The following is a 25543-nucleotide window of genomic DNA, read 5'->3' as shown; positions in this document are numbered from 1 at the left end:
AGACTTTAATTATTTACATTTTTTATTTGTCATGAATTGATGATTTTTTTAGCTGTGAAAATTCAGCCAACAGAAAAATGCACTGTGCTAAAAAGTAATCATTCCTTTAACTTTTTCAGATTCTGCCTTTTTTTAAATCACAAACTTAAACCTATTTAATTGGGATTTTATGTGACTTAAAAACATTCTGTGACTGTTAATTGTGAAATAGAAGAAAAGCTGTAAAAACTTTTTACAAGTAGAAATCTTAAAAGTGAGTAAAACCGACTTTACTCTGTCGACTCTAATTCAAATCCAGTTTGACCAACTATGATGAGAAGACAGCTAATTTGTAAATGGATTCCACCTGTGTGTGATCTAATCTTAGATGAATTCTAGGAATTCCTCAGAGACATGGTTCTCCACCTGAGAAGCAGTCAAGAGCCCCATGGTAACTCTGGTGGAGGTAAATAAATTCCAGTCGTGGAAGTAAAACATTTAGAAACTGTAAAAATAGTTAAGATCAAACTTTATTCATGTCTTCATGCTGCAAAGGGTGACTGTGTGAAGTGGTGACTAAAATAAAAACGCATCTCACTTTTCAGATTTTTATTTGTAAACAGTTTCTAAAACAATGAATGATTTTTTCCTTCCACTTAATTTTCCTGTACTTTGTATTTGTCTAGTGCATAAAATCCCAATAAAATACATGGTTGTTTGTGGTTGTAATGTGACAAAATCTAACAAAAAGACCAAGGAGTAGGAAAATGTTTGCAAAGTACTACATAGTAAGTAAAATTAAATCTGATGCCTCACATCCAATATAGTTTTATGGTCATAATAAGTAGAAATTATCCTTAACTCTGTGCTGTTGCTATGCAGGCGGACGGTTTGCTACGAGTAAACGGCGACATCAGAAATGATGCCAGTTCCATGAAGTCGGAGAGCAAAGAAAGGGACTCCCCTCCCCTGTTCCAGGCGTCTCCAGATGCCCCCCCATCAGACGCTTCACCCGCTCTCAGTCCGCCCTCCTCCCCCGAAAGAGGAAGTCCAGTGTTAACAAAAACCAGCCGCAGACAGAGCAACATGGAGGCAGCCTCAGTCACTGAGGGTTCGCCCACTCCCACTCGGCCTACTTCTCTTCCTGAGGTCAGATTCAGGATGTTTATGATTTACATTCATACACCATCTAATAAAGTTACTTTGGAAGCATTAGCAGACATCTAAGTTATGTCAAACAGTTTGCTGTGGTGGAAAGAATGATTTGTTGAATCCAGTGAGCCTTTGTAAGCTCAAACGTGCTGCATCAGTTCAGTTTCTATGGAAACGGGCTCTGTTGGTACAAAACACTAAATCTCACAGCATTCCTGCAAAGACATGCTTTTGATTTGAGACCTTAGGTTATTATTATAGCTATTACATTTATTTAATTTTCTTGTTCCATCTTTGGAACTTTGCCCAATAATTCTTGGCATCTCACTGTTTTGGTTGGAACTCTAGAAAGCAACAATTTCCTCCTTCACTACAGGAATGTCAGTCTGCTGACTCAGTCTTTCATCCAGACAGTAAACCATCTGTGACCATTGCAGGAGCTAAAGCAGCCAGAGGACAGCTTTGTGGAGACGGAAGGCCCTAAAGATGCTTCTCAACAGGAAGAAAAATCAACTACTGCAGCTCAGAAAGCGCCACCTGCAGGTCTTGGCAACACACTAAAATGCTGATGCCCTAATTAGCATGCTTTTGGTTTATAGCCTATTTTTCTTTGTGTGTAAAGTTATGATCTCTAGAATTTAGTTTGTATTGTCCTCCAGAATCTAAATCGGAGAAGACTGAACAGTCCACAGGGAACGTACTGCAGATTCTCCCAACTGAGATAAACACACCAAATGACTCGGCCGTAACATCAATGGTAAGAGAAATTCAGTGGCCATTATGCCAGAAGTCATCCAGTCATTGTAAACCATCTTGTAGGTAAGAGTTTCCTCCTGTCAGGAGTCTTTTGAGGGAGCGGAGACGGCACCGAGTCCAGCTGCACCCGTATCGCTCGGACATAACCCCCTGAGGGAAACGTCATCAGGTGAATTCATGTCCTGAAGTCCAAACATAGTCAGCAGCTTCTTTTCCATCCCTCCCTATATTCTAAGTTTGATTATCATGTCAGTTTTGTTCGCTGTTTTTCTTTTAGCTTTTCAGCACTTTCTGCTTACATAAGATAAAATGACTGATCACAACCTATTGTAGTCACTTCTTAGTTGTATACAGATTTTAATCCATATCAATAGGACACTTTAAAGCATTTTAAAAACAAAACGTTCAGAGATCTGTTTTGAGCCAACTGAAATATATTGAAAAAATAAATCACACGTCCTAATACCAAGAGTCTACTTATTACCAACTAAAATTCTACTAAACCCACCACATAAGTAAACATACAGAACTTTTCCCTGGTTTGACTTAAAGTCTCAGGTTGTCTGCTTCAGCTCCTGATTTTCACATCTATCCTATCCCTCATTATTTCCTTCCCTGTTTTCCTTCTCTCCCACATTCCCTGTTTTTCCTCCATCCACATATTTTTACCATTTTGCTGTAGAGTTTGAAATCAGTGTCAAGTCCCCGCAGTCCTCCAGCAACCCTAAGTCACGCTGGGAGTTCTTCGCTCCACCAGGTAAACCTCTGTGTTGGTGGAGGTCTCCTTACCGCGCTAACATGCTGCTGTACACGTTTCCCTCATCCTTTTACCTTCTGAGGTATCTTTGAAGCTTTCTGTTTGAACTGCTTTTGCATATTACTGAATATGCTTCTAGTTGATCAGACAGATCAGCTGATAACCAGCTTTTGACAGTATTCTGTTGGGTGTTCATTACTGGTTTCTCCACAAAAACCAGCAGCATCTGACTTGTATTAAACAAGCTAACAGTATGATCACACCTACATTGAACCATGTACGAGGATCAAGTCTGAGTGCGGAATTCGTGCAGACCTCATCCTGACAGGAAAACATTGAATTAATGTCATTTTTAATTACAGAAGAATATTCTCAAACTGCAAAATTTAGAAACGTCTTTCATTTGAGTATTTTTTTTTTCCAGTGAGGAATATTTTATAAAATTTGTTTTGTTTGTTTTGGTGCCATAAGCCACAAGTTAGGGATGCCTAAATTGTTAGGCATCTTAAATGGTTTCCACAAAATAAGTGTAACTAAAGCATTTCTATAACTTATATATACATTTTTATTTTTTTTTTTGCTTTTGTGATCTATTGTCCGTTTCTGTTATCAGTATTAAATACGATGGAGGATCAGTGATTATATGTGTCTGTTTCTTTGTCAAAGACACCTGGAACCTTAGAATAATGAGAAAAAGTTGTAATTACTGGCAAGAACGTCCTCCAGACAAAAATATCTTCCATCTTCCATGACCCTCTTGTTTTCCATACCCATGTCCCATATAATTCCTGGGTGGCATCTAATATTTTGTAAATAATAATAACTATATTTTGTGTAGGTGCATTCCTCTGGTTTAAAAATGAATTTATTTTTAGGCTCTGATCCAAATATTTCGGGATTACCAACAAGGATAACATAAGCAATATTACATAATTTGTAGTCTTATAAAAATCATGTATTGCTTTCATAATATATCTTCTTTTTGTTTTCACCCCAATATGATGTTTTGTAAACTTCTGTCCCATCACTTTGTATCGAGAATATTACTTGATTTTTTTATTTGTTCCTTTTGTTAACAGAAGCTGCAGAGAAAGATCTACATGGAAATGTGAGTAACTGGTTTGCTGAGCTCTCATATTGCTTCTCTTCAGGCCTGATACTTTGTGCTAGAGAGATCTGAATGCTGCAGTTTTAGTAGAAACAGTGATTTGACTCGACTTGCTAATGCTGCTACTCTAGTACAGAGATTTGGAAGATTATTAGTCCTTTGATTAGGCTTCTTTATGGAGAAAAGACCATTTATAATATTGTGTCACATTTTTTGATAATAGTTTTTTGGTAATAAAGTTGTTTATAAACGCTTCATGTGAATATGAAGTGAATGCATAAATGTTATCAGTTTATTTTTATTCCCATGTTTGCGCCGTTCGTTTCTGCAGCCTCTGTGTTGAACTTGTATGGTTTCACCAAACATTTTATTTCTGCCTTTAATTCAAACTACAGTTATAAACAGTCAAGCAGATGATAAACCTTCTCCAAAAATCTAAACCTAAATAAAACTTTTGTTACTTAATTTTCCTTAAACAAAGCAGCCCCATCATACTATATAATGATGCAAATGTCAACATTTTCTTTCTTTTTTTATCATGCCCGTTTTTTGCTCATTTTTAGCTTAGCCGTTGGTTGTTGTCGCACTGAATGGTACTGAGCTAATTACTGAAGATCACTCGGAGCTGTTGATGTAGCATGCCATATGAGGATGCTGCAGTTGATGGCTGAGACTGCTTTTTCCTATTTTATTCACCTCCAGCTCTCTTTCTCTGTCTTCTCTCTCCTTAGTAGGCGTCCTTTGGCTAGCAATGGAGTAGTGCTGTTGTGGTAGACCAAATATTTCTGTCTCCTCCCTTCTCCTTTCTTTTTTTCTGTGGTGGATGTGTGTGTACATCGGGGTCTATGTGAATGGGTTATGTGTGGACATCGATGTGTGCATGTATCTGTCGTGTGTTTGTGCATGTTGACCTGTGTGTATACGTATGTGGGCCTATCAGGTGTCAGTCCCGGTGTTGGCCAAGGCCAGGCGGGAAGACCGCTGGTCTTGGGACCCGGATGAGGAGCGAAAGCGTCAGGAAAGGTGGCAGCAAGAGCAGGAGCGCATGCTGCAGGTACATGGCAACCATGCAGGGAAAAGCATGGCGCATGAGTGTGCAAGGCCAGACTTAGTTTGTCATGGAGCTTGATAGACAGAGCACAGCACCAACAGTGAGTCTGAGGTGTAGGACGTGTTTATCTCAGGTTTTCTGTCCCGTCTGGAAATATGTAGAGTTTGATTTCAGTATCTTACAGGTTTGAGTAAGAAAAGCAGAAAAATAAGCAAATGCAAAGTAAATGAGAGAATGTTGTATCTAACTCTCCCAGTTATTAAATTTAGATAACTGGAATCAGACCAACAGAGTGAGTTTAGTTTCATCAGACTTGCTTTATCATGTTTGGACAAACCCACAGAATCCACTCAGAAGCAATTTAGCCAGTTGTTTAGAGCATCTTTTTGTCTGGGATGGTTTATTTATCACGGTACTCATCTAATGCACAATCACAGAAGGACTAACTGCACTTCATTGCTTTTTGCCTCCCTGACATATTTTTGTTAATATTAAGCAAATCTCAACTCCCCTATGCTCACTTGAACCACTAGATGGCGAGCTTGCACAGTGGAAGAAGCCCTGCTCTGGTCGTCTTCCATCACCGTCTCCATCTCATGCAAACACAAAGGCAGGGTGTTTGTCCAACGTGGCTGCTGTTGTTGCTGCCCCGGTCCCTCTCTCCCTCCTCAGCCAATGAGCATCTGTAGTCTGCACATGTTTAGACGTTTAAAGGAGTGAGGTCTGTTACTGACAGCGTTCACCTGAGACCTGAAAACAGATTACACTCCTTTCTGGTTGTTTGTGAGGATATCTGCTCAAACGGACGAATGCCTGACGCATCAGTGTGCTCTCCACCTCCTCACTGTGTTTCGTCTTTGTGCTCCAGTCTTACTCCATTATAAATGTTGATAATTCCTCTAACTCTCTGGGGTTCCTTCACACATTCGATTTGTCTTTTCGGGCAATTTTGCCTAAAATTATGAAAAATATAAAGCAGGTTTTCAAAAAATAATTGTGAAGGAACTCTGTGCTTATCAGCTTCTGCATGCTTTGGTATTGTCTGTTTTCTGCTGGGCTTTTGCTGCATTCTGATCTTTCATTTGATGCTTAACAGGCACATATCTAAGTGAAGAAAATAAAAATGCAGGCTTAAAGTTTTTTTTTTCTGTCGTATTAATTTCCTTATTTTATGGTTAGAAAATCAGTAGTTTTAGAAAACTAAAAATGAAACGTTTTTAAAAGTGAAGGCTGTGCCAGCTAGCTGTGCACATCTTTTCTGTTTTTCGGCCCAAACATCCACCTGCACAAAGTTCAGTTTTTCACTATACCTTGGCTCTCTGCTGTATGTCATGTGTCTGTTGCCATGGTGACAGGAAAAATACCAGCGTGAGCAGGAGAAACTGAAGGAGGAGTGGGAAAAAGCACAGAGGGAGGTGGCGGAGGAGGAGAGGAAGTATCATGAGGAGGTGTGTGGGGGTGTGCATGGGTGTGTGTTTGTGTGTGTACACATGCATTAGCTGGATTGTTACAGCATACTAACTGTATATTTCTGTGGCCATTTTAGATCTATAAACCAACCTACTGTGTTTATGTCAGTGTTTGGTTTGGGATTTTCTCCTTCCCAACAGGAGTGTCGGATACTGGAGGAGACTGTGATGCCTCTGACGCCCCGCTCCTCAGCACTGCCCTCCCCCAGCCGAGGGGGGCTCTCCTCCACCTCCGAGCCACAGGACACGATTGTGCGTTCGCTGGCAGATTGGGAACGAAAACAGGAGCTACTGGAGAGACAGTCTGTGAGGGACTTATTCATTATGTTTTGTGGATTTTCTGTTTTGTTTGTCCCATGTCCCTGTACAAATACTTTTTATTTCTTTCAGTTAAAACTACAAACCTTAATGTATTTTATTATGAATTTGTTACAGACTAACACAAAGTAGCACATGAAATAAAAGGAAGAGGTGATTTACCTCAATGGACTTGCAGATGTCATTGTAGGACAAAGTGGTTCTACAACAGATTGACTCAAAGGCTCTGAATAAAAATGCATGACACACTTTTGAGATTTGAGAACCATGTATCATTTTCCTTCTATTTTATAATTATGTATTACTTTGTCTTGGTTTGTGATAAAGAATCCAAGATTATGTTGCAGATAGTTAATATGAGACTTTAAGCACTAGAGCTAAAACTATTAAAACTATTCTAGTTTAGTGATTGAAATGTATAGACATAAACTCTCAGAAGTTATGTTAGCTAATCAAATATCTGCTGTTTTATGATTCAGAGAGGAAGTACAGAGAGTGCAGACTGGAAAAGGAAAGAAAATGACAGAACCAGTGACATCAGCACTGCTGACGACAGCATGAAGACCGGCAGAAGGTTGGTGAACCGAGACTCAAAGTAGCCAACAGTGTGGCTCAGGTGGCTGACTGATGATTTTGTTCAGCGAGTTGTTCCAATTGACCTTTGATGTTAATCTGTCTTTATTTACTTCACTCATGCATTCCTAAGTCTTAAAACATTTTCCATGAATTTATTTATATGGAAATGCTTTCATTTTTATTAGCAAGAAGATTCATGTGTTTTAATCTGAATTTTCTTTGTATTCAAAACATGTTTAAGTCAAAACATTCAAGATTTATTCCTAAATATTAGGAGCCAATTCATTCTATTTGTGTCATAAAGTCCAGATTTTGACATTATTTTGGGCAAGGCTTTGAACATAAATAGAGATGAGGTTCTTTGATCAAAGTTTTTGTGTTTTTCTTTCTTCCTCTATCAGCTTGGTGAGCCAGAACAGCAGTCAGGCAGAGAGACTTGGTCACAGTGTTCACAACGGCCAAAAGCTTCCTCCTACGTCCCCCAAATGTTCAACTCCACCCAAGAAGCAATCAGGGCCTGAAGGCACCAGAACCAGCCGGCCTGCTGGAGAACGAAGGTGTGTAAATGTTTGAGAGAGAGAAGAAATAAAGAGCTTGATTCAGTTTTATTAATCCATCATTTAATGTTTCTTAAACATTGTTTCTGTTTTAAGAAATTGCCTCCTTTTCAATTTAAAGGAGCCACTGTTGCAACCAAAAACGGCCAGCAGGTGGCATCTGCTGCCTGTATTTCCCTCCATGAATGTCCTTCACATAAATAATCCATTGCATTTCATGAAAGTGTTTAGAAAACATTTTTAGACAAGTCAAGTTTTATAAAAACATAAAAAATGTTGTATCTAAATGAAAATGTGCAGTCAAATCTTCTAAAACTGTTTCTTGTGTCTGTGGTTTGGATTGGTCGTGGTCTGTCTGTGTCGTCCAATCACGTTGCTGTTTCTGGGAGCCATCTTCATGTTGCATGTTGCTGTCCATTTCCAGGTGCGGCCCCACTGATAATAATGTAAGAAGCTCATCAAAGCCCCTCGCAGCATGTCCATCAGCACCAGACACATTTCCCCCACCGCCCAACAGGTACTGCAGCACAGAAAGCCCACCAAGACCAGGAGGATGGGCACTGCTTGTTTCTGCATTGTCATTTTCTGCTTTACTCCCCACCCCCACCTTTATTTTCCTCCACCCATCTCATGCCATGTAGCACTGCAGCAGCAACCCTGCAGTCTGCCTGAAATTTTAAATAGACAGAGTGAACAGTCAAGCCAAGGATTTCTTTTTCGTTTGTTTTTTTTTTTTTTTCCCATTTGAAACAATAATGTCAAGAAAATTATTGTATTATATTTTGTTTATTTTGAGGAGATTCATAAACATTGCAGGAGAAATTCTAGTTTTCAAATCTATTTGAATTTCTAGGCTTTGATGAGGTTTCAAATGAAAAAAAACACACAGATTAGGAAAAGGAAGGACAATGGTGGTAATTTAATCACAGGTAAAGGATTTGGGCAGTACATAGAACAAACAGACTGTTTTTGGATGTTGGTTTGAAGAAAATCTTAACCGTGTCTCTTCTCCCTTTTGTAGGTCTGTCAGTGGGAAGAAGCTGTGCTCCAGCTGTAGTCAGCCTCTGGGGAAGGGAGCAGCCATGATCATAGAGACTCTCAGCCTCTACTTCCACATCCAGTGCTTTAAGGTTGGTTGGCTCACAAGCTGCACTTTATCTCCACAAGGTTTATTCACTGTAACAGATTCAGACCTCTCTGTTTTCTACTAGCAAAAGCTTGAATATCAAATGAGTAGAGTTAAAGAAGATGATTTAGATACAGTTTCTGCACAGTGCCTTACAAAATTATTCATATACTTTGAACTTTTTCAAATTTTGTCACATTTCTACTTAAAACATTAGTGTATTTTTGGTGAGGGTTTACGAGACACGCCAATACCTTCCTAATAGTGTGGCAAGCTTTTGTAGTCAATGAAATTGAGTCACTAAAGTAGTAAACAGATTTGATTTGATTTGAATCGCAGCCGTTTTGTGAAGAAATGTAAATATCTGGGTTGAACTGTAAAGAATTGTTTTAGGAAAACCTGTCAGAAGCTGAAAAAGACTTGAAACTGGGTTGGAGGTTCACCTTCTGCAGGACAAGGTGTTTGGACATGCTGCCAGAGCAACAATGGATTAAAGTTTTCCAGAACTGTGATGGAGTTTTTTATCTTAATGTATTAATAAATGAATAAACTATATTTGCTGTCTTCTCCTTGCTTGTCTCTTTGTTAGTGTGGGGTGTGTAAAGGACAGTTAGGTGACACAACCACGGGGACAGACGTCCGGATCAGAAACGGACTCCTCAATTGCAACCAATGTTACATTCGTTCCCGCTGTAAGTTTCCAAACATTCTCTCTATCTCCATCTCTTGTTTATTTTTTTTTTAATTTATTTTTTGTTTTTTTTAATCTGCAGTTTCTACTTATCCACCTAAAATATTATTCAAATGAACCATCTTCATGGCCTATAGCCCTTATATGGGTTCCAGAATAAAAAGTTCTGTTAAAGTTTAACAAAAGGATACACACTGTGAACTGCTGTATATACTGTATGTTAATTCTGGTTCATAGATTTAGTGTTTTAAAGGAAACTGATTCTGTTTCTCTCTAAAACGTTTAAATCAGAAGAATCTCTAAAATTTAAATGCTGTGACCCTGGTGAGACACAAGTGCTTTATTAAAAAATCTCCTCGGTGTCCCTTTAATAAAAGCAAGTCAGACTCAGTGAAGCATCAGAAGGAAGTCTGAAAGGAGATGACAAAATTAATTTTGTTGGAAAATTAACATTTTTATTCCTTTTTAAAAACTTCTGCTCGTTAAAATTATTGGTTTCTTTTTCCTTGTCTTTTCTCTGAAGCGGCCGGACAGCCGACCACATTGTGACGCTCGAGTGAAAAGCACAAGGTTTACAGAAGAAAGCCTCATTCTCATTTTAACCTGATTATCCACCAATCACGTCCTGCGCAGCCTGTTGGGATGTATGCTTCCTCTGCTGCTCTGTGACCACCGAAGATGCATCATATGGGCCAAATAGACATCTGGGAACTGTTGAATGTTTAAAACAAGAACATATATTCTCTGTGCTCATGTCATCTGGTACGTGAGTGAATTCTGGATTCAATTTATCCTCGTCTTTCCATAAAACATGTTTCATCATGCAGTGAGTTTGTTTTAAGGCGGCAGCCATATTGGAAAAAAACCCACATTGAACACACTGAGAGAAATCTGACCACTTTTCATACTGGGAAAAATCACAAAAATACGATGCAATCTGTTTCAGATTAAAGATTGATGTTGTTCCAAGGGATACAAATCGAAGTTGGAGGGCAGAAAAGGAGATCAGCTAGCTCATTCTGAATTTTCTGAAGGTATAAACACTATTTTTCCCCTTCAGGTAAATAATATTTGAATTTATATGGTAAATTACAAAAGTACATTGAAGCTATGAATAAACCTTTAGAAACACATAAAATATACAAAAGTAAATATTTTTTCACCCTTGACTGTCATATAAAAGCTTTTGTTTCTGTAAAGAATGTAATTAAATTCTAATATAACGCTATAGAGCAATTTGGGCTTATTTTAAAGGCAATAATGTGAGTTGTGAGCTATTTGGTTGCAGCAGATTGTTCCGTATGCAGTCTGTCTGGTTGTATAGCCAACAGTTTAATGTGCCTTAGGAAGTGGAAATGATGTAGGAAGCAAAGCACCAGATGTATGGTGTCTTATTTCGGCACTATTTTCATTTCGTGACAAGTGATTTGGTCAAATTTAAAGTTGGATAGTGCAGAAAAGCAAACTCCATCCCTCCGTCAGCCTCTTAATCACTGCTGTTTATTTTCATACAAACATATTCAATTTCATCATCTCCCTTTGATTGCCCTGTGATCTGTAATGGCGAATGACAAAAGAAAAAACATTTGTTACACAATATGCTGTGTTCTCCGTACTGCGGGGCAAATATGGGTTTCATTTTGAATGTTTGTGATATTTAATGTGTAAGAATCAGGCTTATTTTGGTCATGTCTCAACTGTATAGTTCATTTATGCGCCTGAAAAAAACATAAACATCTGTTGTATTTGAAACATCTATCATCAGCAGAGGTAATATGAAGACATACCAGCAGCAGCTGCACCTGTGCAATGTTTGGTTGGTTTAAAACTAAAGACCTGTCCTGCCAGCTGCACATTTAGGACTCTTGCTAAGAGCTTGGTTATATGTTGTGGGTGTGTTGAAAAAAATGCATGAGTAAGCATAAAACCAACTGATTTGCTGTATGAAAGTAAAGCAGCCTAAACTTCCTTGTGCTGAACAGGCTTCACCTTCGGGGTCATCTCTTACTTTTTCTGATCTGCAGTATTTTAGGATCATTTTCCAGCTGTTGTATTTTTATTTTTTAATCCTCATTTAGCTGATGAGTAAATCAAAGACGAGTCTTTTATAGCCGTATCTTTGAGTCTGAGCTCCTCTCCCAGAGGGTTTTAACAGAACAGTAGGGAATGGAAACCTTTTTGCATCTGTACTGTATTTATTGTATAATATTCACCTTGAACACTATTCGGAATATAGTTTCATTTGATGTTTAAATGCAATGGCATTTATTATTACATTACTGTATGTTTATAAATAAATATTATAAATCAAAGATATATTTCTTTCCTTTTATTGCAAAACAAGTGGCACATTTGGAAAGTCCTGGAAAATGTAAGAATAAGTCGTTGCTCATATTTGCTGGAAAATTAAAGTCCGATTTTTTATTTTATTTTTTTTCGTGGCATCAGTGTTGAAAATACAAATCCTTCCACATCATCTCTTTCCATATATGATTCTAAATAGTGCAAAAACCTAATGACCAACTGAACAAAATGCATACATTTAGTTTTGAGGTATAGTAAATGTAGAATGATTCTGCAGAAAATGTGGTTAATGCTTGGGAATAATTCAACAATAATATTTGTTCTCAATTTAATATTAATATTGTTGAAATATTAAATCAACAATAATATTTGTTCTCAATTTAATATTAAAGATAGCAATTTCATATAATTGTCATCTTAATAAAAATGACAATTATAAAAGGGCATTAATTTTTATTATTTTGTATCAATTGCCTTAAAAAGTGTATGACTTTTGGTAATTTATTCACTTTTTATTTACTGTGTTAAAACAGAATTTAGTAAACTTTTTTTTATTGAACTAAATCAATCTTACTATGATTTTTTGTTTTGTTTTCATTTTTTTTTTTACTTCTTTCCTTTTTACTAAGCAGACCAAATTATTTGTTTTTGTTTGTTTTGTTTTTTTTAAGGTTGCGTTGTTTTATTTAGCCTATTTTTACTTGTCTGGTTATTTGGTCGTTTCTTGATTTTCATGAACTATTTATTTTATGTTTTGTTTGTCATGATTCTGTTATTATTTTCCTTAACAATTACTAGTAATAATTCGTCTAAAAAAGAACATTGCCGGTATGCTTTGTTTTAAATACATTTTTTTATTTATCTACTCTTCGAGGTGTAAAAAAGTCAAAGTTGATGAAACAGAATCGCTTGCCAAGTGAAAATCGTATTTTGTTTTGTTTGTTTTGGGGGAGTAAAGATGTGGTTGTTTGGTTATTATTAAAGAATATTTGGGGCCTGAATGAATTAGAAACCGCGCCGGAACTGTCCGTGGTGCTGAAATCGACGGCCTTTTTAAACCACCGGGATGAGATTTACAATCCCAGTTCATCTATATAGACATGAAGAATAATGGTTGCTTCTTGAACTTCTTTAAAAAATGACAAAAGCAAGCTTGAACTATTATTTTTTTTTATCATCAACAATCATTTCAATGGTACACCTTGAAAACTATGTGCACATGTAGAAATATTTCCTTCTTAAATATAAGCATTCATTACCTACATATAAATAACTTTCAGATCCTGGACAAAACATGTTACATAATGCTCACAAAATGGGAGAAAAATCATTTTAAACCAGACAAAAAGACAACATGCAAATTATATAGAAATAAATACAATGTCTGCATCCATCCCCCCTTTTTTAATACCCAAAATAAATTCTTCCGAGGGAATTTTAGTAAAACATCAAAAAGACTTGTATGGTCGATCTACGAGGGAATATGGCCTATGGTTCAACTATAAGAGACAAGAATACGTAATAACACTATACAGTTTGAGCCACAAAACACTGCCGTAGAAAGACACACAAAACATAGATTTCCTGTCTGAGGTGAACATTGCAGTAGTTTGTGCCTTTTTTAATATCGAGGAAATAAGTGTGTTTGTAGCGACAATTTAAAGAAACTAAACTCTCTGCAGCCCTAAGAAACAAAAAATACCGCAGTTTCCACACAGCTGGCTGTGTATGGAGGGAAGAAAAAAAGCGCGTCGGTGGATGGTTGTGTCAGAGCGTCGTCAGTCATGGCTATCAGGCGCCTCTGTCCCCAACAGAAGCAGCTGATGAACTCTCCCTCTGAATGGGATTTAATGAGGCTCCTTTGCTTTCTGATGGCACCGCGCGTTTCCAGTGTGCCAACCTTCGTTTATTCCCCACAGTGAGAACAAAAATAAACATCTGAACAAGTCATTTGCTCCAACATCCTTTTTTCTAAAACTAAATTAAAGTGAGGTGTGACGCCGTTCTATATTTTTAGTGAGAGTAAATTGCCCATTTCGCTGTTTTGTATGTAAATAGCTCTGAGACTTGACTAGGAGAAGGTGGTAGCAGTTCACCCAACTTGCTTTAGTCTCAATGTGAAAGTGTGACTTGTCAAGATGGATATTTTACAGGAAAATTGTTGACCACAAGGAAAAGCGCAAGGTAAAAATAAAATAACCATATTCAACTGTTATTCTATCTGCTTTTTATTGTCCTCCAGTCTGTGTTGGGCGATTGCTTTTCAGTCTCCAGAGAACTCTGCTCGGGTTTTCTAAGTTTCATTAGAACATGCTGGTCTTTACTAGTGTCGCTTTAGCTCCGTTCTGTCTTTGCAAAGACGACAGTACGCTGGCGAATGGCCCGCCCAACGAGTCCGGGATGGATGTGATGGTCCCGGGTGCGGCGGCCCAGCCTTGGCTCGGTGCCGTCACTCCCATGCCAGTGGATACGGAGGTCTTCACTTGGTCCACCTGTCCGTTCCCGGTGGTGTTGACCTGGCCCGCGGTGGGGCTCGGTCCGCCGCAGTTGGAAGTGGGAACCGGGTTCGGCCCCGGTCCTCCCGTGCTGTCTGGGTCGGTAGTTTTGGTGTCTTTACTGTCTTCGTCTCTGGAGTCGGACTTCTTCCCGGAACTGGACTTGGCGGCTGCTGCGGCCGCTGCAGCTGCGCGCTCCTGCTTGCGGAATTTCGCGCGACGATTTTGGAACCACACCTGGAAAAACGTTCAAAAGGTTTATACCACATACACAACATTTAAATCATATGTATGTTTAATTTTTTAATAGTTGTGATACAAGCAATATAAAAATTTAAGTTGGATAATCTTGCGGCTGTTTGCGTCAATATTAGTAAAATAAAATGTGCAAGCTTTGTATCTAATTATTTACTTGAAAATGATGAGGTGAATCGTACGTAAAGGCAGCCGCCAGCGGTGGGCGCCTGTTGAACTGTGGGGGTTTTCGTACCTGCACTCTGGCTTCAGTCAGATCGATCTTGAGTGCCAGCTCCTCTCTGGTGTAGATGTCCGGGTAGTGCGTCTCTGCAAAAACCCGCTCCAGCTCCTTTAGCTGCGCGCTGGTGAACGTAGTCCGGATGCGCCTCTGCTTCCTCTTTTCGTTCAGCCCACCATGATCGGTGAATAGTTTGTAGGGAACTGTAAACCAAAAGGAAATGTCAAGGTTGACACATTTTATCCGCTCAGTAAAAAGGGAACGTGATTGTTTAAGTGTGATGCTGTCAAATGGAAGTAAATTGAAATTTGGTTATTTTGTGTAAAATGCGGTTCCGCACGCTGAGTTGGAGCTTCCAGTTAAATCGTGTATTTGATTACCTTTGAATTAGATCAGAATTGATAACACTGCTGACCTGTGAAGCGGCTAATTGTAAAATTAATTGTTGCTCCTCAGATTGAGGCTTCTGTTTGAAAACTTGTCATAATGTTGCCGTCCGCCTCGCTTGTTGCTACTGTAACTCCAATTTGGTGTCAATAATGAGCTTTAGTCTTTGGTTATCTAATTATTTTCGAAGCTTTATGTCTCATCGCAAAGTAAATAAATTATGCCTATCATTTTGGCAGCTTAAGATAATTCTGTTGGCGGTTTTGGGTGTGACTGGGATAGTATAACCCCATAACCGAATTACCTCTTGCCTGCAATCGCTTCTAACGTGATAAATTCTTTCATTTGTGTAAGCAAATTTCGTTTGGTAAATACTAAACACATTTCCATTTTCAAATGCAATCAAGGCGTCCTATAATACACCAGGTTGAGGCTGCGGAGCTCGCTGCTGCTTACCTGCGGCATACGGGCTGCTCTGGTGATCCCGCAGGGTCCCCAGACTGCAGGACCCCGGCGTTAGGGAAGGACAGCCGGAGGTGGCCCCGAAAGTGGTCCTGATGGGATTGTACTGGAAGCCGCTCGTCTGACTGCACGAACTGAAGTCCGCGTAGGCCGATGCCAAGCTCGACGTGTCCATCCCGGCCATACATGACTCGTAGGCAGAGGAATTTAGGTAAGAATACTCCATTTTATACATTTGAGAAAGCTCGGTTGCGGTTGAAAGCTGCACTTCCCTGGGAAAAAAAAAGTCAAACAGAGGCACCCAAAAATGGGTCTGAAATGAAAAAAAAAAAAAAAACAAATAAAAAATCAAAATGAGGAAACGCGCGGTCTGAGTTTGATGACTTGTTTGGTTTGGACTGTTTAGAAGAAGGCTGGACGGTGAGTAGATGTTCACTGCTCAGCGCCTGCTCCAAAACTGGCCTCCTTTATACGAACCTAGCCCTGTTTTATGAAAAGCCCCCTAAGAGCCGCCTAGCCCGAGGTCTCTAGAGCATATAGTCCTCATAATAAACTTGGCTCTTTCCGCTTGGACAATAGCAAAGCGTTTGGTCTTATTGCTAGCGCTTTTTTACATGACAATAACTCATCAGTCTATTGGGCTGGCACTGGGGGCCCGGGCTGTCCAACCTCCCTATCATTGATCCCCTGCATCTCTAATTAGAATTTAATACCACGCCATTACGCAGCCCTCCACCACCGCCGCCGCCGCCCACCTCCTCCACCCATCCACCCCACTCCTCTCCAACCAACATCTTGCCCTTTAATTCAATCACACCACTTGGAAATAATGAAAGTTGGGTGACGATTCTCCCTGATCCAATTTTCTCCAAGCTTTTAAGCCTTTTAAGCGACCGTATACCTTGGGCAGGATTTCACAGAGTATTCCCACTCTGCCTCTTCTTTCTGTCCGTATGCTCCGACATTTTTTTTCCTGCTGTTTCTGCCTCTGATCTTCTGCACTGAAGCGGTAAAACATGTCAATTTTTATCCAGTAAAATGACCTATTTTTACGCACAAGGATCCGTTTCAAGTGCACTTGATAATAATGCAATCATTGCGCAAAAGAAGCGGATGTAACAAGCAAATATGCACTCGTGATTTTTTTTTCTTCCCATATTGACATTTTTTTATTTATTTATTTTTTATTTTGCTCTGCTTGAGAGTCTGGCTTTAACTCTGAAGGTGCAGTTAAGTGACTCGTACCTTGTCAAATTCTTCAAATGAAAATATCCATTTTATGACGAAAATAAAAAAAACAAAAAACAAAATATTTAAATTTCATGAAGTTAATTTAAAGAAATAAAAAAATGAACACATTTACATTCTATTTGATAACTTTCCATTTTTGCTAACGTAGGCCTCCTCCTTTGCCGTCTCTGCTGCAGAATCAAATCGTGCCGGGTGTGTTTTCTATGTTTCAAATGACTTTATAATTCTCTTTATTACTTTCATTATTCCGTTTATTTGGCAAATAACATCTTTGTAATGAAAGTAACGAACTGGCGCGGCAGTCATCGGACCTCTCAGGCTCCCAATATTGGCTGAGTGGTTAATTCGGTTTGTGTAATAAGGTGAACCGCTTTGTATGGCGCTTACACACACTGTGTTTCTTCTTCTTCTTTTTCCTCCCATTTCAATTCATTGGATCGAGTTCAAGTCCTTCTTGTCGAGGCTCCGTGTTTTCCCTCCAAATTATCTGTACACAAAAAAAGGCGCAACAGTAATTATGGCACATCAATCTAATTTTGCAAATGGTTATTTGGTGCCTAAACGCGTTCATCTGGTGGTGTGTGTTGATTGGAATATGACTGTAATATTGTTATAATAATCCTAGGGGGATTGAGAGCATGCATTTTACAGCAGGTGAGTTTGGTGTCAGTCTGGACAGTGGATATTAAACACGTTTGTCTCTCTGCCTGTTCAGTTTTACAGGATTATTATAGATTCTTTTTCTTTCTGAACCGCCTCAGTCTTTATTTTACCCGACTTTATCGCAGTATTGATTGTGTTTTATCACCAAAAGAAATGTGTTGCTGCTATTAAAAACGTTGGCCGTTTGCAGGTAAAATGTATGTTTTAACGAGTCTGTGAGTAAAATCTACATTTTAGCATCTAAAAAAATGACATACATTCCACATTTTAGAATTGTAGTTTCCTGGAATGTTAAACTTTTATTAGAATATAACTAGATCGGACGTGCTTCCATATAAACACGTATTTTGCTCCCATAATACATGGATTTCCCGTCAGTTATTTGTGTCTCTCCAACTGCTGACACCTTGCAGTGTGTTTCTGTCTCCTATTTATTCTTTACTGACACAACCCCGTCCCTATTATGTAAATGCTTTCTTTTTTATCTTCTTTATTCGCTCTGCACACGAGCTGGGACCCAAAAGTTGTACCAAATGGTTAATTTGATTATTGAAACCAAAGAGCCAAATGGTTCACCGTCCTCCCTCCACGCGTCTGGCAGCTAGAAAAGAAACCATCTCTGGGAATTAATCTAATAACGCTCAAAGAAACGAGAAGTCTTTTCTGATATTTCGCCGAGGCAAATACAATTATAGCTTTTAGCCATCGGTTTCTTTCACTGAGGCCGCTCTTTATTCCTGCGCTCTATAGCCCGGTCCCCTCCACCAGAGTCCACCAGCTATTGAAACGCCCCTTCTTTTATAGTTTCAACATCTTTTAATTCTATCAACTGGTTCTGGTGAGACGAAAGGCCGCAGACTCCATTCTGATGTCGGAATATTGAATTCAAAATCTCGCACGCTGAAGTCTGAGTTTCTTTACATGATTTCAAGTCTTTTTGCAAAATGTCATATGGGGGTTTTATCCAGATGCGCATTGGAGCGTTGCATGTAGTGATTTACAGTAACATAATAGCTCTGTAAGTGAAATAAAGCGGTAATTAAAGTGTAATTATATAGCTTTAACTATATAGCTTTACCTAAATAAATCAAGAAAATGGGATGTGTGCAAGACCCTAAGTTCCCTTGGCAAGTGCCGAACAATAGCCGGGATGCAGGAGGAACTCCTCTCCATTTAGTGCGCACTATCGTTGCTCAGCAATATAGGAATGCGGGTCGACAGGAGGAACAAAAAGAGGAACAAAATGCCATTGTCTGCGGATGGATTGGATGGATCCACTCCCCTGAAAAGGCAAAGGAACAGAAGAGGATAAAGAGAGGGAGAGAGATGGGAGGGTCCTGCTGTCACATTTCACCTACAACGTCTCACTCCTTCGCCCGAGGAAATGCCGGCCTTATCAAAGCAGTTATTAATAAGGCCGCGTGTTGCAGGGGAGGGGCTCTGGGGCAAATAAAAAATTCATTTTAGGGACACTCTCATGGCGATTTAGTCTGATGTCTCAATTTGACGGAACAGAAAAATATCCAGCATAAAAGAAAAATCAGAGGTGAGATAAAATCACCGCAGATTATTACATTTCAATAAGTTCCATCCGGAAAAGTTAAAGCATTCCTTCACCGCAGTTATATACTTTTCGGATTAAATTTTTGTCGATTGACGCATTTTCAGATATGAATAAAAGAAACTAACGTGTTCCAGGCTGGTGCGTAAAAAGCGCTTTGCGTTTCCAACCGCACAGATGGAAAGTGACATCTGGAGAAGAGACGAAATTAAATTAGGAACTGGTGTCTTCCACCAGTGTCTGCAGAGGAGAAAAGAAAATGTGCAGCACAAAGAAAGAGAGGGGTTTGCTTTGCATGGCGCAGCCTCTGTCACATTTGTTCTGTATTTTTTTGCGCGTTTTTATCTGTTGCGTATTCTTTCTGACATAAATTGTTGCGCTGATTGCGTCAAATAGAAATGTAGAGATAATATTCACCTGTTCTGCAAAGAAATGTTTTTTCTCTTCTCTTTGAGAACATATAAATTTGTGGTTTCAGCCCACAGTTTAATGTTAAGTATCTTAATGACACTTCTCAGCAGTGATGGATGAAAATCGTCGATTTCGAACCAGCTCATAACGTGCTGGTTATCAGACTGGAAAGATGGGTGGAACTGACTGTTACTGTGCTTAAACTACTCAGACTGTGTAATTTTGCAGTTATAATTTTGAGTAAATGACGATCAAGGGCGGGGTTCCTCAAGGCCCCATTCCCAAACCCCTTTTTTTTCAATTCATTTGAGTTATTTTTATATATTTAAATGAAACATTTATAAATAGCAAATGTTATATCAAGTCACTTTGCCAGACGGACAGATCCCATTCATAGAAATATATTTTAAAATCAGCACCATGCAATGCAATGATTGTGTTACCAACAGCGTCAAATTCAGTTTATAAAACAAATAAACTTCATATATCTAAGGAAGTTCACTCGACTCCATCAAGATATTACTTTTACAGGAATTATAATAATCCTGAGCAATAGTGGCAATTCTAGTTCAGCTCATGGAGGACTGTGTTTTCTATCTTACATGCTGATGACACACAGTTTTACACAAATCCCAGGAAGACACTATGTGATGTCCACACAGTCAGCAGATTTATCAGAATCTTATCAAATCTATGGCAAAAAAGACAAACAACATAATTGGTTTTGGCCCAAAAGGTGCAAGTTTGAGGATCTACATTGAACTAGCCTAAACGCATAACAGAAACTTTGGACTCAAACCAATATTCACAAAAAGCCTATTTGTAAATCACCCTACTCCATATTAAAAACTATCATAACCTATTTCTCTGTCCTAGTTAGAATGCAATTTATTTAGGTAATGTTTCATATTTGGTAGGTCACAGTAGAGGTGTTTTTGTTCTCTTTAATTAAAATGAATCAGGCAGCTGCAGCTCACCTGAAAGAGTTCTGACCAACACCAGGACTATAGATCCTATTCCACCAGATTTAAAATCATATCCATGGTCTTTCATAGTTTTTTCCATTAGGGCCAAATTTTATTTTGCTCATTCATATGTATCATGTTTTAGCTCCAATTATAACTAAAATTAATAATATGCGTGGTGGATTTAGATTTAAAGTAATCTTTTAATTTGATAATCATGTTTCTTCAGTAATATGAGGTTTTTCTGGAGCAGCCCATCCAGATTTCTGAGTTGAATCAAACAGAAACTCTGTGGAGGAAGCTAAAGATTAGGGTGGTTGCAAGGAGGACTCCCAACCTCCAAGGCTTGAAGCTCATCACCAAAGTTATATCATTAGATATCAATAAAAACATGCAAAATACTATTTTGTTGACTGCTGTAATGTCACCAAATGCGTTATTCGCTGTCCTTTGAAAAATACCTGTTCCATTTCCTATCAAAAACAAATTTATTGGTTGATTAAAATATTTTTTAATCTAGGTGAATAATATAAGTATGCACTGTTTTATTTTTTGTTTTCACTGTTTCTGTCTTTTTATCTGATTCTTAAACATCACATTTATTATATTTATTTATTGTCTCTATGTGCAAGTCTGTGCATCTGTTCCTTTATTTTTCTGCAAAACACTTGCTGTTCAATTAAAGTTGCCCTGCCTTTAGAGGTATCTATCGTGTGTAATAATGTTCTTTTGCTCTGCAGTAATGCGTGCCACTGTCTTCCAGATGTTGCAGCCAGTTCCTGGAGAGCCCGGCTCGTCCCTCCTGGCCTCATCGGCCCCTCCGAGTCTTTATCTGCGCTTCCCGAGTGACCAAGAGACCAGCCAGCGGATTAACATAAAAATCTTATTCCGGGGGATAAGATTAGGAAACATATTACCCTCTAACGCGGCCTTGGCACGAGCGAGAGCCAGGCAAGGAATCAATTACTAAATTACTCCAACCTCTAAGTCGACATTAACGCAGAGAAATGCCATCGACCGCTTCTGAAATAAGATTTCGCTAAGATGCGATCATTAAATCTCTTGCCAGTGTTCAAGAATTTGATTCATAAAATCGTCTGAAATGAGATGGAATTAAATTCTTATCGGGGCTCTTGTCATCGTTTCATCCCGCGCTGTTTAACGGTGGTCAATGGCCTTCATGAGATTTTCCCTGTAAATAAACTTAGTAATCGAATCCGCCTCTCCGCGACACATTGTTTGGTTGTTATTAATTTATTGCAGCCGAGCAGGGCGGTGGGGTGGAGAGAAGCAGGCCAGGAGGCTGCCGGCTGAGAGCCTGGCTGCGGGTTCTCTCTGAAGGTTTCAGATCACACGAACAGCGAAGCATTGTGGGTTTGGACTCCGTTTGGCTGCAACAAGCTTTGAGAGGAAGGGGTGACTGAAACATCTGTCATTTTTTTCTGCATTTCACCCCTAGTGGGGTCAAAGCATATTTTATTTAGCATAGTCCACTGGCATTACCCCCCCTATCCTCTCTCCGCACCCACCCCGACATTAGCAGTTGACAATTATTATCCCCAACCCCATAAATCAGATGCGTGACCCGTTATTATTGTTGAATTGAATAGCTGTTGGGGAAGTGAGGGTCAGTGTCATTAACTTGCCTCCACAGCCACCCCACACACACACACCACCCTCGGGCCCCCTGAAGGCATTTGGCCCTCTATACAAGGACCTGCTGGCTAATAATGCCGTGTGGCCTGCCCAGAAGCTTAATCACACATGCATTAAGGGGAAGACAGCGGGCCTTTGTGCACACGTAGGTTTACTGGAATTAAGCGATTAATGGTCATCTCAGCGGCAGGCGACGACGCAGCGCACAGAGCACGACGCAGCGCTGTTTTACGGCAAAAAACGTGAAAAAGGGTTGGACAAAGAGAAGAAGTAAAGGAAGGAAGGAGATGAGATGCAATTACAGTAGTCCGTGTCCCCCAATCCATCATGCAACGTCAAGGTCATTGTGTATTGTATTGATTATGATACAAGGCTTTGTGATGTTTATTACACCCCTCCTGCTTCCATATAATAATATGCAAAAATGCCGCATGTAAACACCTGCTATCAATTTCTAAAGCTGCTAATTTGCCTCGCCTCGTGGTTCCTCCTTTCTCTCCCAGTTTCATATTCCTCACTTGTGTTATGACTGAACACGTGGCCGCGCATTAAACTGTTTTGCCTGCAGCCTCCATCTGCATAAACCATCAGGCAGCTCATATGAATTATGATTTCCATATAGTCAAAAAGGGGAGGGGTGACCCAATGAGAGCCAACAACAGGGCTTCTCAAATATATTGTTTCTTATACAAATGAGATGTCAGAGCCGTTAATTAACTTATCAGTGACGCACTGGGTTAACTGGGAATAGAGGGTGATGTAACAATGCTAATTTAATAGTATTAGAAAAGTTGAATTTATATCTGAAGGGAAAATATATACAAAAAATAGCTATAACAAATATTTTGTGAAGCATTTCGACATCATTCACCTGCCCACACAGGTGTTGGGAGTCAAGTCTCCTCCTCAGGTTCACCTGGGAGTTTATGGATGTACCAGAAAACTTTCAGTCTTTCTTTTATAGATTACTGATTTCCTAATAGTTTTACTTTTTAAATGTTTGATTTGCAGGAGTCAGTGAGGCTGATCTGCAGTAAGTAAAGTGAACAAGTTTGTAAGAAACTATTCCAAATCTAATCCATTTGCTGTTTTTTATTGCTATTTTCCTCAAACTTCTATTTTATTTTTATACTTTGTCTGGAGAATTTACTTCCAACATGACTTATATTACTTAATTCTAGAACCACCAGTCATACTTTGGAAACCATAATGATACAGAATTAATTTAGACTTTGGGATTTTTATTCTTACACTTGTGGGATGAATGAATGGATAAAACATGCAATGTGTGCACCAGTTGGGCAGTATGTTGCTTTAGGCTGTTTTCTGCTGGTAAAAATGAAATCCTGTCATTCTTTTGGATCTTTTCATGAAAACGACCAACAGAATCTTTCATCTTTAATTTGGGATTTTGCACAGTTCCTCCTCAGCAGAAACAACCTGAACCTTCTGAGCTGCATGCTAGACAAGGAATGCAAACTCTTGAATTTTATGTTCATCCTTTTGTCATTGGTCTTCTAAAGAACAGCTATCTATATTGACAGTGGAGGGTAAATTATATTGCCATGACCACCACCCAATGGCAGAGCTTGTTGATCAATCAAACCTAATTTGATTGGATGGAAGTCTTAAAGAACAGCCAGATGGGAGCTATCAGAGCGGGTCTGTCCACTGATTCACTTCCTGTTCCCAGAAGGCGTTTTCTGGGCTCTGAAGGATGATGGTGCACCACAGAGCCGGATGAGACAGATTCCGTGTTCTGGATCAAATCAATACGTGTGAACAGTAACTAAATGCAAAGCCATCATTTCTTTATTTACCTTTTGCAACTGTTTTTCCTGAGGATTTTGACTGAGGACTGCACCTGATGCAATAATTTTTGTATTTTTCAGATTTTCAATAATCATTGAAATTGATGACGACCCTAATCCTGTGTGAGATTTCTCTGTGTCCCCAGAATCAAATCACTAACTTGTCTTTGCTTTTTTAGGTACACTGTGGTTGGGATTATTGACTTGTTGAGCAAATAAAACGTTATTTCCTTTAATACAAATTTATCTTTTAAAGATCTATGTCGGATATTGGTAGCAATCTTTGACTGTGACTACACACAACTGGGGGGCAAAAGGGGCTAACACGGAAAGTAAATATTAAATAAATATTTTTCTTACAATTTATTTTTTCAACTGATTAATTGATTTTGAATTACTTGCTTTCTGGTAGTGAATTTTTAAGGCAGAAATATTGTATCACTAGTTACAGCAGTCTTATTTCAATCAAATGGCTAAAGTCAAATTAATACTGTCAAAGTTATAACATGAATGTGGTGTAGTGCACATGAACAGCTGAGATTTGACCTTTCTGAACTGTTTTCATTGATGTTCCCTTTAAATGTCCTTTCAGGATTTTCAAATAAGCTCTTATTCTGCACAGGTGGTGTCCTGAGATTTCATGAGTAGCATATGACCTCATCAGTTGTTTTGCTCAAAAAGTTTTGTCTGAATGACTGTGTCAAAGTCTTTTTGCTTTGAGAATTTTTCTCTGAATCTGCTTTTCAAAAATTTATCTGATGTTTTGGGATTTTTTTTATTAGCTGTTCAATATGGCATCATCTCCCATCAAACTACAAGATTCTAAGATTGTGACTAGTCAAGTTTTGAAGACCTAATTGTGGTAAGTATTTTTTCTTGGATGATATGCAATGCTACATTTCTCTATTTGTGTGTAAGGTCCCTTCAAAATATTGTTTTCCTCCGCATGTAACCCACGTGTACATGCATTGTAACATTCAATGTTACAATGCATTCAATTGTAATTCAGAGAAATTCAATACATTTAGATTAAATAGCTTAAAATTCTCCTGTTTAATAGTCAAGAAAATGGTCACAACTATTTGATCGGTAACGTTTCTCCTGACCGACAGGATTCAGTTCTCCACCATTTTTAGCACACGTGACCCATGTCAGATTCTTATGACAGGTACATTAATGAGCCTATGAGAGAGAGACTGTTGCAGAGTGCAGGGAGCTAAGACACTGGAAAAGTAAGGATTATAAAACCATCATGGTAACACTTTATTTGACGGGTTGTGAATAAGACTGTCATGACACCGTCATAAACATGACATAACACCTGTCATAAACATGAGTAAGTCTTCATGAATATTTATGACTGTTGTCATAAAGTGTCATTTGGTAAATCATGACACTTTTAATACAAAGTTGACATTATTGAAAATGTCTTTGTTACGACAACTTGACAGAATCATGATCTGACATAAATTTGTTATAAAAGTATTACTGTTTAAACTTTATCTTTAATAACATAAAGCTACATAAATTTTAAAGTTTAATCAGTAATACTTTTATAACAA

At 38.7% G+C, this 25543-nt stretch overlaps 2 protein-coding genes and 1 long non-coding RNA gene across 13 annotated transcripts in view; 2 read left to right on the top strand and 1 right to left on the bottom strand.

The window, feature by feature from the left end:
- The window catches only part of LOC116714202 (LIM and calponin homology domains-containing protein 1), a 72241-nt gene extending 60385 nt beyond the window's left edge, over positions 1–11856 (top strand). For 3 of the 11 annotated variants that reach the window (XM_032554590.1, XM_032554601.1, XM_032554599.1), the window contains 15 exons: positions 862–1128; positions 1569–1674; positions 1791–1888; positions 1951–2056; positions 2570–2644; positions 3724–3752; positions 4693–4806; positions 6159–6251; positions 6414–6578; positions 7070–7164; positions 7568–7723; positions 8148–8240; positions 8745–8853; positions 9439–9541; positions 10064–11856. In XM_032554590.1, the coding sequence (XP_032410481.1) occupies positions 862–1128; positions 1569–1674; positions 1791–1888; positions 1951–2056; positions 2570–2644; positions 3724–3752; positions 4693–4806; positions 6159–6251; positions 6414–6578; positions 7070–7164; positions 7568–7723; positions 8148–8240; positions 8745–8853; positions 9439–9541; positions 10064–10089 (1635 nt within the window). In that variant the 3' untranslated portion in view covers positions 10090–11856. The remainder of the gene's footprint in view (positions 1–861; positions 1129–1568; positions 1675–1790; positions 1889–1950; positions 2057–2569; positions 2645–3723; positions 3753–4692; positions 4807–6158; positions 6252–6413; positions 6579–7069; positions 7165–7567; positions 7724–8147; positions 8241–8744; positions 8854–9438; positions 9542–10063) is intronic. The other 8 variants (XM_032554591.1, XM_032554594.1, XM_032554592.1 and 5 more) reach the window with 8 other exon arrangements.
- Positions 11857–12997: 1141 nt separating this feature from the next.
- Positions 12998–16413, bottom strand: phox2bb (paired like homeobox 2Bb). The gene is made up of 3 exons (XM_032554602.1): positions 15658–16413; positions 14830–15017; positions 12998–14576 (listed from the first exon to the last, which is right to left on the bottom strand). Exons 1-3 carry the CDS (start codon positions 15896–15898, stop codon positions 14148–14150), a joined length of 858 nt encoding a protein of 285 aa, XP_032410493.1. The 5' UTR covers positions 15899–16413; the 3' UTR covers positions 12998–14147.
- Positions 15773–24246, top strand: LOC116714204 (uncharacterized). The gene is made up of 2 exons (XR_004338022.1): positions 15773–15874; positions 21278–24246. It is a non-coding gene; the product is annotated as an uncharacterized LOC116714204 (long non-coding RNA).
- The last annotated feature ends 1297 nt before the right edge of the window (positions 24247–25543 follow it).

This window comes from Xiphophorus hellerii, chromosome 23, assembly GCF_003331165.1.
Source record: "Xiphophorus hellerii strain 12219 chromosome 23, Xiphophorus_hellerii-4.1, whole genome shotgun sequence".
Taxonomy (NCBI): domain Eukaryota; kingdom Metazoa; phylum Chordata; class Actinopteri; order Cyprinodontiformes; family Poeciliidae; genus Xiphophorus; species Xiphophorus hellerii.
This window is presented reverse-complemented; position numbering and strand designations above follow the sequence as displayed.

Bases quoted from the DNA above. Each gene is read 5' to 3' on its own strand.
- phox2bb (XM_032554602.1), bottom strand. From the start codon at position 15,898: ATGTATAAAATGGAGTATTCTTACCTAAATTCCTCTGCCTACGAGTCA. The intron at 15,018-15,657 runs GTAAGCAGCAGC...TTTGGTTTACAG, and splicing joins GAGCAGCCCGTATGCCGCAG to TTCCCTACAAACTATTCACC. The intron at 14,577-14,829 runs GTACGAAAACCC...ACGTTTTTCCAG, and splicing joins TGACTGAAGCCAGAGTGCAG to GTGTGGTTCCAAAATCGTCG.